The sequence below is a fragment of the Herpailurus yagouaroundi genome, unplaced genomic scaffold, assembly GCF_014898765.1.
Source record: "Herpailurus yagouaroundi ecotype Mexico unplaced genomic scaffold, PumYag 222, whole genome shotgun sequence".
Taxonomy (NCBI): Eukaryota; Metazoa; Chordata; class Mammalia; order Carnivora; family Felidae; genus Herpailurus; species Herpailurus yagouaroundi.
The window spans coordinates 10,300,183-10,316,749 of NW_024412453.1; the positions used below are offsets into that span (position 1 = coordinate 10,300,183).

Consider the following 16,567-nt stretch of genomic DNA (forward strand, 5'->3'; position numbering starts at 1 on the left):
GAGCTGTTCTTGTTATTGTTGAGTCTTGAAACTAGGAAGCCTGTGTGAAGCTAGGCCAAGGATTTCTGATCACCTGGAGGTCTTAGTTAATCCTGACGACGCCTCTGTGAAGTAGGTGCTTTGATTATGCCCATACTGCAAATGGGGAAACTGAGGCCCGAGGAGGCTGGGAAGCTTGCCTAAGGTGGCCCGTGTGCCCTTCCTTTCTCCGAGGGATGTGTCCTCACTTGCCTGCGGGCGCCGTCACTTGTTGTTCCTCACCCTGCTGTGCCAGGCGGGTAGTGGGCGAGGATTCAGGGGCCACCAGCAGGGAGCAGGGGTGAGAGCTGGTGACAGGCAGCCAGGGTCCCCGGGAGCGGCAGAGACCCCTGCCTCGCCAGTGGGGGAGGACGTCTCCAGCAGGATCTTTCAGTCCCTCATGCTGGTCAGGCTCTGGCTGACTCTCTGGGCAGAATATAGGGAGCACTCACCCCTGACCCCTGACCACGGACTCCAGGGTTGGCTGTGGGGCCGGTCCAGGCAGGCTATGTGGTTGGCTCTGCTCAGCAGACATAAATCAGGCCCTGATTCAGAGCCAGGCTCAGGCTAGCCCCCGCTGGGGGCATCCCCCACGGCTTGTGGCCCGACAGGTGACAGTCTGGCCACCAGGGGCACTAGCGCTGTCCAGGAGCCACCAGGGCTCAGTCAGTGCCTGCAGGGTCAGTGTCCTCGAGACCGTTTGTTCGGCACAAGTGAGGTGGTTTAAAGGGCAGGCTCCGGTTCTAGACCTCCAGCTCCGGATCGCAGCTCTGTCTCTTACCAGGATGACCTACAGCTGGGCGCTTGCCTTTTCTGTGCCTCAGTTTCCCCCTCTGTGCAGTGGGGTGATGCATAATGAGACTCTGTGGATCAAGGGGCTGTCGTGATGTGCACCAAGTGTCACGCGTGCGGCTGGTGTCGCTGCTGGGACCACTTGTTAGGGATACGGGGTGGGCGGGGTCCCTCGGCTGACAGAGCCCAGGGTCTCGTCCGCCTACTTGGCTTGTCCTCTACGCCAGAGCTGGCTCCTCTCTGGACTGGTTTGCTCGTTCTCTCGTCTAGGCCACAAGGACACAGTGTGCCGGGCGCTTGTGGGGCATGTGTCCGAGATGCAGACTTGCTTTTAGCAGCCTGGAAGGGGTGGAGAGAAGGAAGAGGGGAAGGGGGAGGGGGAAGAGAAAGAGGGGGAAGGGGGTAGGCAAGAGAGTTTAACAAAATTTTTTTTAATGTTTGTTTATTTTTGAGAGAGAAAGAAGCGAGAGAGAGCGAGTGAGAGGGTGAGGGGCAGAGAGAGACAGGGAGACACGGAATCTGAAACAGGCTCCAGGCTCTAAGCTGTCAGCACAGAGCTCGACGCAGGGCTCAAACTCACGCACCATGAGATCATGACCTGAACGGAGGTCAGATGCTTAACTGACTAAACCACCAGGCGCCCTGAGAGTATTTTAATATACTTTTTCTAGTGGAGTAATTTTCGGTGTGCAGAAGGGTTGCAAGGCTAGTACAGAGTTTCTGTGTATCCGGGCCTGGTTTCTCCCATTACTAATGTCTGACGTCACCAGGGCATATTTGTCACATCTAAGGAACTGACCTTAGTACGTTACTAAACTTCAGCTGTTCAAATCCCACCACCTTCCCCACGGTGTCCTCTGTCTGGCCCACCGTCCCAGGGGGCCGCATTGCAGTTAGGGGTGTGTTTTTAGTTACATGTCAAAGTACCCAATCAGGAGACTGTGCTACTCCTAAGTGTCCTGGGTGACATTTGTCCACCTGGGCAAGCAGCAAAAGATGGAGGACATTTCCTGCTCCCCTCCCCCACCCTGTGTCCTTCCTGGTCGGTGACGTCAAAGATCATGGGGATTCTGACCTTTCTGGCCGTCCCTCACTCTTGCCCGCTCTTGACATTGTCCCGTGAGCTCATGTGCACCTGGAGTCGGTCTTCTTTCTCCCATATTCTCTGTGAGACTTGTCCGTGCTGTGTGTGTGTGTGTGTGTGGACTCCGTTCCGTTGCTGGGCCCTATGCTGCCTCTTTGCCATTTCCTCTCTTAGTGGTGTCTCTTGATGAATGTAACTTAGAAGTTCTTGCTTTGGGAAATGCAGGCTGTCTGTCTTTTCCAGCTCGTGTTTCATCTCCCCAATGCATCTTCTATTGTTTTCTATCAGGTTACCTGTCTGGCCTCTGGGGGAGGCTTGATTTGGGGGCAAGACGAGTGGGTTTTCAAGTCCCGTTGGAAAAGGGAAATCAGCTGTATGAGGGTCATAGGCCTGGGGAATATTTTATCTTTTTTTTATATAATTTAAAAAAAAATTTTTTTTTTCAACGTTTATTTATTTTTGGGACAGAGAGAGACAGAGCATGAATGGGGGAGGGGCAGAGAGAGAGGGAGACACAGAATCGGAAACAGGCTCCAGGCTCTGAGCCATCAGCCCAGAGCCTGACGCGGGGCTCGAACTCCCGGACCGCGAGATCATGACTTGGCTGAAGTCGGATGCTTAACCGACTGCGCCACCCAGGCGCCCCTATATAATTTTTTAAAACTGTTTTTATTTATTTTGACACTGAGACAGAGCGTGAGCAGGGGAGGGGCAGAGAGAGAGAGGGAGACACAGGATCCGAGGCAGGCTCCAGGTTCCGAGCTGTCGGCACAGAGCCTGATGTGGGGCTCGAACTCACAGACCGGGAGATCATGGCCTGAGCCGAAGTCGGACGCTCAACCGACTGAGCCACCCAGGCGCCCCGGGAAAATTTAATCTTTAAAAATTAAAAAGGGGGGGCACCTGAGTGGCACATTCAGTTAAGCGTCCGATTTCAGCTCAATTCACGATCTCACAGTCCGTGAGTTCCAGCCCCTCATCAGGCTCTGGGCTGACAGCTCAGAGCCTGGAGCCTCTTTCAGATTCTGTGTCTCTGTCTCCCTCTGCCTCTCCCCTGCTCATGCCGTGTCTGTCTCAAAAATAAACAAACATAAAAAAATTAAAATTAAAAGAGAGAACCTTTTAAGCAGGCTTTTAATTGAAGTGTCACCAAAGCTTTTTTTAAGTTAGAGATTTTTGTATTAGGAGCCAGTGTTCTGATTCTCGTGAAGTCAGGGAGGGCTGGCCGTTCTGGGCAGACATCTCCTGCCCCCCGTCCCTCGGGCAGCCAGTGATCCCACAGGGTCCTTGCTGCTCTGGGAGCCCTGACCTCATGCTGGCCCCGCTGTCCTGCAGCTCCCAGCCGGCCAAGGGGCCCCAGCCCCTTGGCCTCCCCCACTGGCCCCCACCTCGCTTCTTGTTCCATCTTTGGTCCCTGGAGGGCCCAGTCTGCCCTTGCCTATCCCTGGCGGCCTTCCTGGGGCAAAGCCAGTAGAGAGCGAGACCTCTGACAGGGGGGAACCGTCCTCCACAAGCCTGGCTGTCTTCTCTCCACGGTTCATGTCCCCTGCTCTCCCTCCTCTGTATGGAGGAAACAGGGAAGATTGTTCTCAGTTGATAGATCTCGAATAACATTGAATGTGCTTTTCCAAGCCACACATCCCTTTCCTTTCACAAACAAAACACACATACGGAGACATACATACCAAAACACACACATATGTGAAAGTAGAGGTGCCTATACACAGATATGTCATGGGCACACACACAAAGATACAGGGACAAGTGCGGACATCCACCCATACCTGGGTGCACACACACACACACCAGGCTATACTGGGGCATGCACACACACACACATTAGGGCAGGCATGTATACACACAGGGCACCCACCCATGTTGGTACGTGTGCACACGCACGCACTGGGACACGTGCACCCCGACCCACATGTATACTGGGAAAAACATACACTCCCATAAGGGAACACAACACGCGTGTTTACACATACCACATACGAGAGCACACATGCAGACACCCGCACGACACCCTGCTGTGGACGCACAAACCTGGTGGACAGCAGGAGTCTAAGAGAAGAACAGAGTTGGTAAAGACATTGCATTTTCCCAGGCTGCCAGGCTGTCGCTGCTCTCGATGGGGTAATAGAAGCCACTGCCCGATGCCCATGCCCAGACCCGGTTTCCGCAAGTTGAGAATATGTATTTAAGGAGCAGTGAGCGTGGGGTAACGTCCTGCCCGGGAGCCAGACCCTTCAGGGTTACGTCTTGGCTCCACCTCTTTGTGGGCTGGGTGACCGTAGGCAAATTACTTAATCTCTCTGTGTCTCACGATTCAATCATGTGATCTGTGTGACATGTGAACAGCAGAACTGGGCACACAGGGCCTGCCATGTCAGTGTTTTTTATTAAAATCCATCTTCCTAAGGTCGCCTGGGTGGCTTAGTTAAGCGTCCAACTTCTGCTCGGGTTATGATCTTGCGGTTCATGAGTTCGAGTCCTGCCTCCGGCTCCGTGCTGACAGCTCCGAGCCTGCAGCCTGCTTTGGATTCTGGGTCTCCCTCTCCTTCTGCCCCTCCCCTGCTCACATCTGTCTCTTTCTCTCTCAAACATAAACATTAAAAAAATTTGTAAATAAAATCTATCTTTCTGGCTTTTCCCCCAAGAGGCCTAGAACCAGCGCTCCCCTATCCCCCACTCACCCCACCCCCCTTTGCTTTCCTCTGATTTGAAGGCTCCAGGGCCCTGGTGTAGGGGTGGCTGAGCGTCTGGGTGGGACCCTGTCGCACAGCTGGAACGGGCCGGGGTCTGACTCAGCCTGGGCTCAGTTGCTGTTGCTGCTGCTGCTGGGAGGCCCCTGGAGAGATGAGCCTGCTTGATGTGGGTGGGTAGGGCAGTGTAGCCCCCACGGCGGGGACTGGGGTCTCCTGACCCTCAGGGAGCGAGACCCAAGAGGCCCCAGCATGTGTTGGAGGGTGGGGCTGGCGGCAGGAAAGTCTCAATTTCCACGCCGTTGGGAAACTGGCGGAAAAACACAGATGTCATTTAAACATTCAGCTTGCAGGTAGAGAAGTTAGGTTAAAAGCCAAGGTCATAGAGACTGCACGCCTCATCCCGTTACGGCACAGGGCTGCCTCCCTTTCCTCGGGTTTATTTAGGCGAGGTGGGTGTGCGTGTGCGCATGTGCATGCGCATGCGCACGCGCTTGCTGGCGTGAGCGGGCGCGCGCATGCGCGCGCTCGCCACATGCCAGCCGCTCCCCGCTGATGTCTGCGCGTCTGGCCCCGCTGCGGTGAGCCGCCGAGAGCGCTGTGACAGGAGCATTTACACCGTGGAAATTGGCCAGCGCTACCCACGAGGGGCTGCGGTTTCTCCGGGTGGTTGCTAAGCATCAACCCGGACGCCCCCGCCCTCCCCCCCCCCCGCCCCGTGTTGTGCCCGCCTTCCTCCTCCAAACTGGTGACTGAGCCCGGGGTGTCCCAGCCTCGCACTGTTGACCTCTGGGGTGGACAGTTCCTCCTGGGTGCGAGAGGACCTTCAGCGGCATCCCCGGTCTCTGCCCCCGGGATGCTGGCGTGTCTGCTTCTCAGTTGTGACAGCTGAAACCGTCTTGAGACATCAGCGACAGTCCCCTGCCCTGCGTCCCCCTAACGGCCTTCTCCCTCCTTGCTGCACCTAAGCGTCACCTAGGTCCTTTGGCGGGTGCTCCGTGGACAGGCCCCACCACACGCCAGTTTATTCAGACTCCCGGGGTAGGGGACCCAGGTCGCTAGGAGTCTGTGTGCAGCCAGGGCGGGGGGCCCATCTGTACGCGGCCGGGCCTGTGAAGGGCCACTTAGCAGCCTTCTCGGCTGGGGTGGGGGCCGGTTTCTGTCCCCAGCCGCTCCTGCAGACCCCGGGGGCCAGCCCCAGCGCCTTTCTGGGCATCTCGGCCCTGGCGCACAACCTCTGTGCCTCTCTGGACGGGCCCTGCGGACGCCTGCCTGGTGTCGGCTCCCTCGTGAGGATCCTGGGAGAGGCCTTGGATGCCAACTGCACCCTCCAGGAGCCCTCGGACGCTGACCAGGTGAGGGAGACCGGCGTCCTGGGCACAGCCTGTGCCACGCAGGTGAGCCCTCAGCTGTGCGGGTGAGGTGAGCACCCCCACCAGGCCTCAAGGCCCCACCGACGTCTTGTTTCAGCTCCAGCTCGTGCTGAAGGCGATTGGCAACGCGGGCCTGGCGGCCGCCGCTCTCACCCCTGCTCTGAGCACTTGTGCGTCTGAGAGGAGCTGCCCCCCTGAAGTCCGGCTGGGGGCCATCCAGGCCTTCCGGAGAGTTCCCTGCTCTGCAGACGTGAGCTCCTGTGTGTCGTTCCCTGGGGTTGCGATTGGGTGGCGGTGGGTCTCGAACCACTGTTTGCGAACTCATTTCTTCATTTGTTCATCCGTCGCATATTTACTGGGTCCCTACTGTGCACCGGGCACCTGCGTGAATAGGCGTCCAGGTCTCTGTTGACACGGAGCCTGCATCTGGTGTGGGAGGCAAGGACTGATCAAAGAAACACACAAATAAGCAATATGATCACAAACCATACAGAAGCCGTCCTGTGCAGCAAACCCTCTAGTCCGGGGGTCGGCGAGCTCTGGTCCACAGGCCCCACGCTCCCTTGCTGCCTATTTTGCACGAAATACTTTGCTGGAATGCAGCCGTGCCTGTTCATTTGTGTGTTGTCTAGGACTGCTTTTTTTTTTTTGCTACAGCTGCAGAGTAGAGTCATTGCAAGAGACTGCATGGCCCGCAAAGCCAGAAAAATATACTGTCTGTCCCTTTGCAAAAAAGTTGGCTGACCCCTGTTCTAGAGGCTTCTCTCGCCCTCAAGCCAGAGTCTTGACAGACCTGGCAGGCCCTGTGTGCCCTGACCACTGACTTGCTTATGGCTTTGTTTATTTTCCTCACCCCTACGGCTCTCCAGCCACGCTGGGCTCCTGGTTTTCCTCACTCCGGGCGCGCTTCTGCCGCAGGCCCTTTGCATGGGCTGTTCTCCCTTCCCAGAATGCCTTTCCCCTGGATATCCTGAGGCTTCACTTCTCACTTCCTCTAAGTCTTTGTGTATAAATCACTTTGCAGGGGTCCTCCTTGGCTCTTGCACCTGAAATTACTTACACATTAAAAAAAATTTTTTTTTTTTTTAATGTTCCCTTTTGAGAGGGAGAGAGAGGCAGAGTGTGAGCTGGGGAGGGGAAGAGGGAGGTGGAGACACAGGATCCGAAGGCTGTCAGCACAGAGCACACGTGGGGCTTAAACTCACGAATCCAGAGATGATGACACAAGCTGAAGTCAGACGCTTAGCTGACTGAGCCACCCAGGCGCCCTTGAAATTGCTTCCCCGTTTAAGTTTTCCCTTTTTGGCATTTATCACCTAATACACATTTCACAGACGAACCACGTTTCTTGTCAGTCTTCCTGCACTAGAAAATCACCTTCAGGGGACAGGAGCTGGGTTTATCTTGCTTGTCACTGTCACCTGGCGCTTAACACAGTGCCGGGCACATAGTAGGTGCTCAGTAAATACTGCTGCAAGAGTGGACGGATGGAGGGCTGTGCTCTGAAGGAAACCGGCAGGTGCCGAGGGAGAAAGTCACAGGGTGAGGGAGGTTGCTTGCTTAGGAAAGGGGCCTGGGCAAGCCAAGCCCTTGAGAGAATACCTCCTTTGTGTCGCACGCTGTGCTGCTTCTATAAATAAAGTTTTATTAGAATGCAGCCACACCCATCTATCTACCTGCTGTTACCTGTGGAAAGTGGGGAGCCTTCGGGCTGGGGGATGACGCGGCTCAGCAGTGACCCTACCACCTCCCGTAAATGGGCCGCAGGTGACAGCATCAGGGAGGCCTCCTATGGCAGAGATATTATCAGAGCCGGGGTGGGGGTGGGGGGCAACAGGGCCACCTGCTGGAGCCAGAGCAGCTCGGGGGACATGGAGCCCCGGGGTGGAGAGGGGTGGGAGGTGGATGGACCCAGGGTGATGGCCTCCCCTCTGCCCGGGCCAGCGATCTGTGCTCTCCCGCCTGTACCAAAGCCCCGAGGAGGACGCTGAGATCCGCATCAATGCCTACCTGGCCCTGATGAGGTGTCCTGGCGAGGAGGTGTTCGCCCAGGTGCGGCGCACCCAGGCCGGCGAGCGGTCTACCCAGGGTGAGCAGTGGGAGCTGGGGGTGGGGGCGGGGCTGGCACGGGGCCTCCCGCTGGGCGCGAGGGTTTGGAAGCGGGTTCACCTCTGCGCATCAGGTGCTCTCCTAACCCCTTCCTGTTCTCCTTTCCTTGCCACACCCCCTGAACAAGTAGCCTCGTGTGCCCGCACGTCCCGTGTATGGCACCTAGACAGTCTTGGACAAGTTGCTTCTCTTTCTGGATCTCTGTTTCCTCATCTGTGAAAAGGGATGAAAGCCGCTGACTTCCCTTGTAGTACTGGCCAGCTCGTGACCTAGTGCCTGGAAGGGAGACCTGAGACAGAGGAGGAACAGTATCTCCAAATCTCCGATCCCTTCTAGGGTCAGAGAGTACCCTTTAAACAGGGGCCTCTGGGGCTCCTGGCCGGCTCGGTCAGTTAGGTTTCTGACTCTTGGTTTTTGCTCAGGGCGTGATCTCATGGTTCGTGGGTTCGAGCCCCACGTCGGGCTCTGTGCTGACAGTGTGGAGCCTGCTTGGGATTCTCTCTCTCACTCTCTCTGCCCCTCCACTTCTCCTGTTTCCTGTCTCTTTCTTGCTCTCAAAATAACTAAATAAACAGGGGCCTCTGGCCATAGTTCCTAAACCCAAAAGTGAAACTTCAAAGAAAAATAAGTTGAACTAATTTTCAAAAATCTTGTGCATGCTACACAGCGAGGTGAGCCCCTGGAGCCCCACAGCCCGGGTTCAAATCCCAGCTCAGCGGCTCCCTGCCTGTGTGCCTTTGGACGAGTTACTAAACCTTGCTGAGCCTCTGTTTCTACATCTGGGAGATGGGGATGATCGTACTTGCGCTACCTCCCTCATAGAGGGAGCATAAACCGAGTCAATACACAAAGGCATTTAGAACGGTTTATCTTTTAAAAATTTAAAGTTTCTTTATTTTGAGAGAGAGAGTGAATGCATGTACCTGTGCACGAGAGAGGGAGACACAGAATCCCAAGCAGGCTCCTCACTGTCAGCGTAGAGCCCAACATGGGGCTTGAACTCACGAACTGCCAGATACTGACCTGAGCCAAGACCAAGAGGCAGAATCTTAACCGACTGAGCCACCCAGGTGCCCCTTTCCACCCCCCCTCTTTTTTGAAGGGTGTACACATTTAAAAGTCTGTCATGCTGTTAGATTACCTTCTAAAGAAGTGACATCCCTCCGAAAGGAATACAAACGGTACTGCTAGAAGATGTAACTGTTCGTTGGTGGTATCGGGTGGGATGGGATGGGATGTGAGTGGGAGGTGGGGAGAGGCGGCAGTTTTGGTCAAGTAGGCCATTAACCCAAGCCCCCTCACCGAGGAATCAGGGAAGGGGCTCAGCCTTGATGGAGACCCTGGGGTAGCAGGCCTGTGTATTGCCCCCTGGGAAGAAAAGCCAGCCTCCACTCTGATCCATGGCGGATTGTTCTAGAAGCTCTCTGCCGGGTATTCTGAGAGCCTGGGACAACCAAGCGGATTGGGGGCTCCCATTTAGACTCTAATATCCCTCATCAGAATCTTTCCCCTGGGTGATCTCATTTGATCTTTACTCCTCCAGAGAGCCTGGGGATCCCTATCCCGAATTGCACGTCACCTCTTTCCCAACCCTGAAAGATACTCATTTCTCTGGGCCCAGGCTTCCTCTTGACTGGTCTGCACCAGCAGCCCTGGGAGATGGGTTGTGATGCTTCATTTTGCAGATGAGGAAACTGGGCCTCAGAGAGGTAGAGTAACCAGCCTGAGGTCACACAGCTCGTGAGTGGTGGACGTGAGATTCAGACTTGGGTCTCACTGTCAACCCAGAGCTTTCCCCACAGTGTCCCCCTCTCCCTCCCGGAAGGCACGTCAGGATGCTGTGCGCGGGCTGGATTGACAAGTTCCATGAAAGCACCACTGTTGGCCGTGATTTCTTGAAATAAAATATGGATAGCTGGGCTCCTGAGAAGCCCCTTGGCTGGTGGAAGTGGCAGGACTTGGGTTACAGGCTCCGGTGGGGTGGGGGGAGGGAGTCTGTTCCCTGGGCTGCGCCGGCTCCAGATCCCTCCCGCCCGCCCCCTCCCCTCCCCTCCCCTCCCCTCCCCTCCCCTCCCTGTTGGCTGTGACTGGACTCCAGTGGGTTCCTTTGTGTGGAGTCACCTGCTGCAGCTGCTGGAGACCGATGACCCTCTGAAGCGCGCTCTCCGGGAGACCCTCCCTGAGGACATCCTCAGCCAGGAGTTCCATCCGGAGGCCTGGAAACACTCATCCTATTCTGACGTCACGTTTCGCTCAGGTATGGCCATCCTGGGCAGCCGCTGCCCCGCTCTGGGGCCATGAAGCCCTGGGTGACCTGGGAGCTCTAACCCTCGAGGACACGTGGATCGAAGACACTCTTTCCCAGTTGTCACCTGTTTATATGCCACCTGCTTGATTTTTTTGCTCTGTTCCCACCCACCTGCCATTTTTGTTGGAAGAAGTCTCAACTCATCAACTATCAGCCAGTTCATAGCATGCAATGGAGTATTTCTGTCTTTTCTCTAAACTGGTTCTTTTTTAACTTGCATTTATTTCAAAAGGAATCTGTCTATTACTACCGTTAATAAAAAAAAAATCAGTTTAACTCTGTAAACGCAAGGTAATCCGGAAAAGGAATACAGTGCTGATGAAGTAATGGTGGAAGATTGGCTCTGTTGCCTGCCTGTGAATTGGGGACCTGTTTTCCCCTGTGTTAAAAGGCACTAAACGGAGGTTGTCACCATCTTGTCGTAATTAAACAAAGCATCCAAAAGGAAACCCCGTTCTAGCTTGGGTACCTCTACTCCCTCGGCCGCTCCCGAAGTCTCTGGGTAGAAAGTGGGGTGCCCACCTGTCAGCAGGGGTGTCCTGATCTCTTCTGGGGCTTTGATGAGGCTAAAGGCAGAGACACCTGTCCTGCTGGAGAGGACGTGCCCCATCTTGCCTTGTCTTAGGCTGTGGCCCCTCGGTGGCCAGACTCTACTCTGTGACAGGTACAGAGTGTGCTGATCCTCTCTCTTGGTTCTCCTAGTGTCTGGCAGCCTGGGAGCCAACCTGGAGCGGACCCTTCTCTTTTCTCCAGCCTCCTTCCTCCCCCGTTCCGCCATGACTAACCTGACCATCCACGCCCTAGGTCATGCCTTCAACTTCCTGGAGGTGAGAGGGGGCCCACTCTAGTCGCCTTGGGGCCTCTTCTAGAAGGCCAGGAGTTCTCCCATCCATCCATTTTTCCGTATATCACCTCTTGAATCTATTGATCCACTCCTCAGTCTTGTACCCCCTGGTCCTTACATCCATCCACCCACACGTACATACATCTGCCCGTCCACTCGATCCCTCCCTCTCACCCATCTCTCTCCTCCCTCTCATCTCTGTACCTTCCCACCCGTCTGTCCATCCACCCTCTCACCTACCCATCTAGTCACCTGTTCTCCCAGTCAGCCACCTGCCCACCCATCCATGTATCCATCCACACACCTACCCGTTCCTACCTCTGTATGTTCGTCTACCTTCATCCGTCGTCCATCCATCTATCTATCTGTTTATGTAGCCTCTCACCCATTTCTCCACCAACTTCTCACCCCTGCATCTATTCACCCAGCCTCCTAGTCATCCACATACACTCCTGTGCACCCGTTCACACACCTGTCCACGTATTCATGCTCATATACATCTGTATATCTGTCATCAGTCCAGCCTCCCATCCAATCCATCCATCCATCCATCCGTCCATTCTTCTCCTCCATCTGTTCTCTAATGCGCCATTATCCCCATCTCTCCATCTACCCTCTTTCCCATCCATCCATCCATCCGTTCTTCTCTCTCTTACCCACCCATCTGTCTATTCACCTACCCACAGCTTCATTTTTCTCACTCATCTATCCATCCTTCCATCCATTCTGTCCATCTTCCATTTCCATCTACGCCCATGCCTCTGTCCGTCCATCCATATATTCATATTTATCGACCCGCCTGTCATCCATTGCACAAATATCTCTCTTCTACGTGACTTGTGCCAAGTGCTGTACTAGGCTCTGAGAATCTGATGATCAACAGGTAAGATAAGATCCCTGCCCACAGAGGTAAACAGATAAAAAATGAGTAAACATATTGATAAAACAGTGATAACTTTTAAGTATTGTGTTCGGGAAGGCGAAGTTTGAGCTGTGACCTAAAGGGGGAGCTTGAGCAGCCTAGTGAAGAGCTGGGGTAAGAGCGTCCCAGGCAGAGGCATCAGTATGTGCAAAGGTCCTGAGACAAGAAAGGACTTGGTATGTTCAAGGAGCAGAAGTAGACCAGTAGAGTGAGAGAGACGTAAGACGGGTGTGCAGAGAGGAGCAGGGCCACATCATGGAAGAGTTCTTTAAAAAAATTCGTTTTATGTTTTTATATTTTTGAGAGAGAGACAGAGTGCCAGTGGAGGAGGGGCAGACAGAGAGGGAGGCAGAATCCGAAGCAGGCTCCAGGCTCTGTGCTGTCAGCACAGAGCCCGACGTGGGGCTCGAACTTGTGAGTGGTGAGATCGTGACCTGAGCTGAAATCGGATGCTTAACCGACTGAGCCATTCAGGTGCCCCTCACATCCATCACATTTTAAGAACCAACTAAGCCAGGCGTATTAGCGTTCTCTCGAGAAACAGAACCAGTAGCACATAGGTACCTCTAGAAAGAGATTTATTGTAAGGAATTGGCCCACACGATTATGGAGGCTGACACTTCCCAAGGTCTGCGGTCAGCAAGCTTTAAAGCCGATGGTGTTGTTCTAGTCGGAGTCTGAGGGCCTGAGAGCCTTTTAGTTTAGAGGCTTGAGACCTGGGAAAAGCCGATGTTTGAAGTTAGGCTGAAGGCGGGGAAAAGGTGATGTCCCAGCTTGAGGCAGCCAGGCAGAATTACCCTGTAGTTGTTGATTGCCTTTTGTTTCATTCATGCCTTTGACTGATGGGATGTGGCCCACCTACATTATCGGGGCACTCTGCTTGGCTCAGTCTATTGATTTAAATGTTAGGGGCGCCTGGGTGGTTCATTCAGTTGAGTGTCTGACTCTTGGTTTGGGCTCAGATCATAATCCCAGGGCTGTGGGATTGAGCCCTGCATCAGGCTCTAAGCTGAGAGTGGAGCCTGCTTAAGAGTCTCCTTCTCCCTCTGCCCCTCTCCCCCTGCTCTTGTGTGCACATGTGCTCGCTCTCTCTCTCGTCCTGTCTCTTTAATATATCTATGTATATAATATCTATATTTATCTAGCAATCTAGATATACATAGATATAGATACTATATAGATAGATAGATATAGATGAATGTTAAATCCATCCAAAACCACTCTCACAGAAACACCCCAAGTTGTGTGTGACCAGATACTTCAGCACCCCATGGCTCAGTCAAATCAACACAAAATTACCCATCACACCAGGCCTTCAGCATGCCTAGTGCATGAGACATGGGACCCTGCTCTCACGGAGCTCAGGATCTTGCAAGGGTGACACACAGATTACAGCATCTGAGAGTGACCTGGAGGTTTCGGGCTGGACATTGAGGGGAAGGAGAGATAGATTTGGTCAGGGGATGGGGAATGTGGGAAGAGAGTGATGTGGGAATTCAAGGAGGACTTCCCAGAGGCGGTACCATTTGAACCAGGCCTGAAAGAATCGGTAAGAATTTTTCCTGTGCAGCTTTTGCCCAGCAGACGTGGAACTTGATTTGGAAACGTGGTGCCCCGGGGCACTTGGGTGGCTCAGTTGGTTGAGTATCTGATTCTTGATTTCAGCTCAAGTCATGAACTCGTGGTTCATGAGTTTGAGCCCTGTGTTGAGTCCTGCGGTGACAGCATGGGGCCTCCTTGGGATTCTCTCTCTCATCCTCTCTGCCCTTACCCTGCTCAATCTCTCTAAATAAATAAATAAGCTTAAAAAATAAAAAAAGAAAGGGAGGTCCTAGGGAGCCCAGAGAGCCCTGCCCAAGCCTGCTGGGCACCCCGATTCGAGCCCCCTGCCCTGCAGCTCTGATCATCCATGTGACTGAGCAGCTCCTCATGGAGTCCTGGCTTTTTCTTCCCAGCTTTGCCTCCGGCTGGAAAATGCAGAGAAAATGGTCCATAGGCTGTTCGGCGGGAAGTCCTTCTGGGGGCAGGAAGAGGAGGGAGAGGCTCAAGCAGAGAAGTCCCCAGAACAAGAAGAAGGGTCCACCCCACATGCCAGCAGCCCTGACTGTCTGGGAGAAAGGTACAGAAAGGTGAGAGGCATGCAAGCAGAAGGTAAGGGGGGGTACCTGCTCCCACCCTGCTGCCACCACCCGCCAGCTGAGCTTTTGGCCTGGGGTCCCAGCTGTCGATGACCTTCAGACCCTGCCTTCCCTCCCCCCACCGCCACAGAAACAAGTAGCTGGTCCGGAGCTGAGTAGCAGAGATTAGCCTGCCTGGTGGTGAAAAAGCGTTTATCAAAGCATCACATACAATTAGAAAACTGCCCAAGATTGTTGGCGCTTTTCCGCCAGTAGAAAACATCCTTATAATCAATGCCCAGACCATTGTCAGCACCCCAGCGGTCCCCTGCCCCTTCCTCTTCTAGTCTACCCCCTCCTAACCAAGGGTAATCACTAATCCCACCTTCTAAATGCACTGATTAATTCTACTTAAAAACAAAAATCAACTTTGTAGAGGTATAGTTGGCCAGTAACAAACGGCGTGTATTTGCAGTACAGTTTGTTGAGTTTTGACATAGGTATGGGCTATGAAACCATCACCAGAGTAAAGTCAGTGAACACGTCCATCACCCCCAAAAGTTTCCTCGTGCTCCATAATATCCCCTCCTTCCATCCACTGCTGTCCCCAGGAACCAGTGGTAGGTTTTCTGTCCCTGTAGATCACTTTGCATTTTCTAGAGTTACCTAAATGGAATCACGTGACACAAACTTGATTTTCAAAGCGTATAACCTTGGGGTGCCCGGGTGGCTCAGTCCGTTGAGTGTCCGACTTTGGCTCAGGTCATGATCTCACGGTTCGTGAGTTCGAGCCCCGCGTCGGGCTCTGTGCTGACAGCTTGGAGCCTGGAGCCTGCTTCGGATTCTGTGTCTCCTTCTCTCTCTGCCCCTCCCCTGCTTGCACTCTGTCTCTCAGAAGTAAATAAATGTTTAAAAAAATTTTTTTTTAATAAATAAAAGCGTGTAATCTTTTTGCCCAGCTTCCTGCATGCAGGACATTATTCTGTGACTCACCCATATGGCAGGCTATACTGGTAGGTTATTTCTTTTTATTGCTGAATAGCATTCCATTGTATGGATGTGCCAGTTTGCTTATCCAAAGGTGGATGGACCTTTGTGTTGTTTCCATCTTGGGGGCTGCTATGAACATTCATGTACAAGTCTTCACATGAATGTATGTTTTCACGTTTCTTGGGTGGATGTCCAAGAACGGGCATGACTGGGTCAGATGGTAGTTACAGGTTTAATCTTTGAGACCTTCCTGAACTGTTTTCCCAAGTGGTTGTACCATTTTGCGCTCCACCAGCAGGGTGGGAGAGTTCTGGTCTCCCCCTCATCCTCGCCAGCACTTGGTATGATTAGACCTTTTAACTGTTGTCATTCTGTTAGTAGTGGTATCTTCCATCTTTAATGTGTGACTCCCCAATGACTAATGATGTTGAACTTATTTTCATGCTTGTTTGTCCATAGGTCTTCTTTGGTGTATGTTCAGATATAGTGTCTGTTGTTATTTTTTTTAATATTGGATTGGTTTCTTATTACTGAGTTTTGAGAATTCTTTGGATTTTGGAAACAAGTCTTTTATCTGATATGTCGCTTGCAAATATTTCCTCCCAGTGTGTGGTATGATCTTTAATTTTCTTAAAAATTTTTGTCTGTAATGTTTATTTATTTTTGAGTGGGGGAAGGGGCATAGAGTGAGGGAGACACAGAATCCGAAACAGGCTCCAGGCTCTGAGCTGTCAGCACAGAGCCTGATGCGGGGCTCGAACCCACGAACCGTGAGATCACGACCTGAGTCGAAGTCGGACGCTTAACCAACTGAGCCAGCCGGGCGCCCCTAAAATGAACCATCTTAACGCAGACAATTCAGTGACATTAGTACATTCTCAGTGATGTGCACCCCCCACTTCTATCCAGTTCCAGAATACCCTCACCACCCCAAAGGTGACCCATACCCATTACAAGTCACTCCCCAGCCCCTGGAAACCACTAATCTGCTTTGGGTCTCTATAAATTCAACTATTTGGGATATTTCCTGTGAATGGAATCAGACAACCTGGGACCTGTTGCGTCTGGCTTCTTTCACCTCCCATCGTGTTGTGAGATTCATCTGTGTTGCACGGGTCAGTGCTCCCTCCCTTTCTGCGGCTAATATTCCTCTGTGTGGAGAGACTATACTGTTGGTCCACCCGCCTGCTGAAGGATCTTCAGGCTGCAGGTTGCTTCCACTTCTTGGCGAGCGTGAATGATGTTCCTCATGTCCTTGTGTGTGTGTGTGTGTGTGTGTGTGTGTGTGTGTGTGTGTGGTTTCTT

At 53.2% G+C, this 16,567-nt stretch overlaps 1 protein-coding gene and 1 long non-coding RNA gene across 2 annotated transcripts in view; one reads left to right on the forward strand and one right to left on the reverse strand.

Moving 5' to 3' along the window:
• LOC121019514 (uncharacterized) overlaps positions 1-16,567 on the forward strand; it is a 147,847-nt gene that overhangs the window by 22,057 nt on the left and 109,223 nt on the right. The window contains exons 11-16 of the mRNA XM_040459030.1: positions 5,769-5,954; positions 6,070-6,222; positions 7,917-8,061; positions 10,180-10,338; positions 11,092-11,216; positions 14,111-14,284. Coding sequence (XP_040314964.1) covers positions 5,769-5,954; positions 6,070-6,222; positions 7,917-8,061; positions 10,180-10,338; positions 11,092-11,216; positions 14,111-14,284 — 942 coding nt within the window. The remainder of the gene's footprint in view (positions 1-5,768; positions 5,955-6,069; positions 6,223-7,916; positions 8,062-10,179; positions 10,339-11,091; positions 11,217-14,110; positions 14,285-16,567) is intronic.
• LOC121019515 (uncharacterized) lies at positions 3,012-4,338 on the reverse strand. The gene is made up of 2 exons (XR_005785633.1): positions 3,941-4,338; positions 3,012-3,454 (listed from the first exon to the last, which is right to left on the reverse strand). It is a non-coding gene; the product is annotated as an uncharacterized LOC121019515 (long non-coding RNA).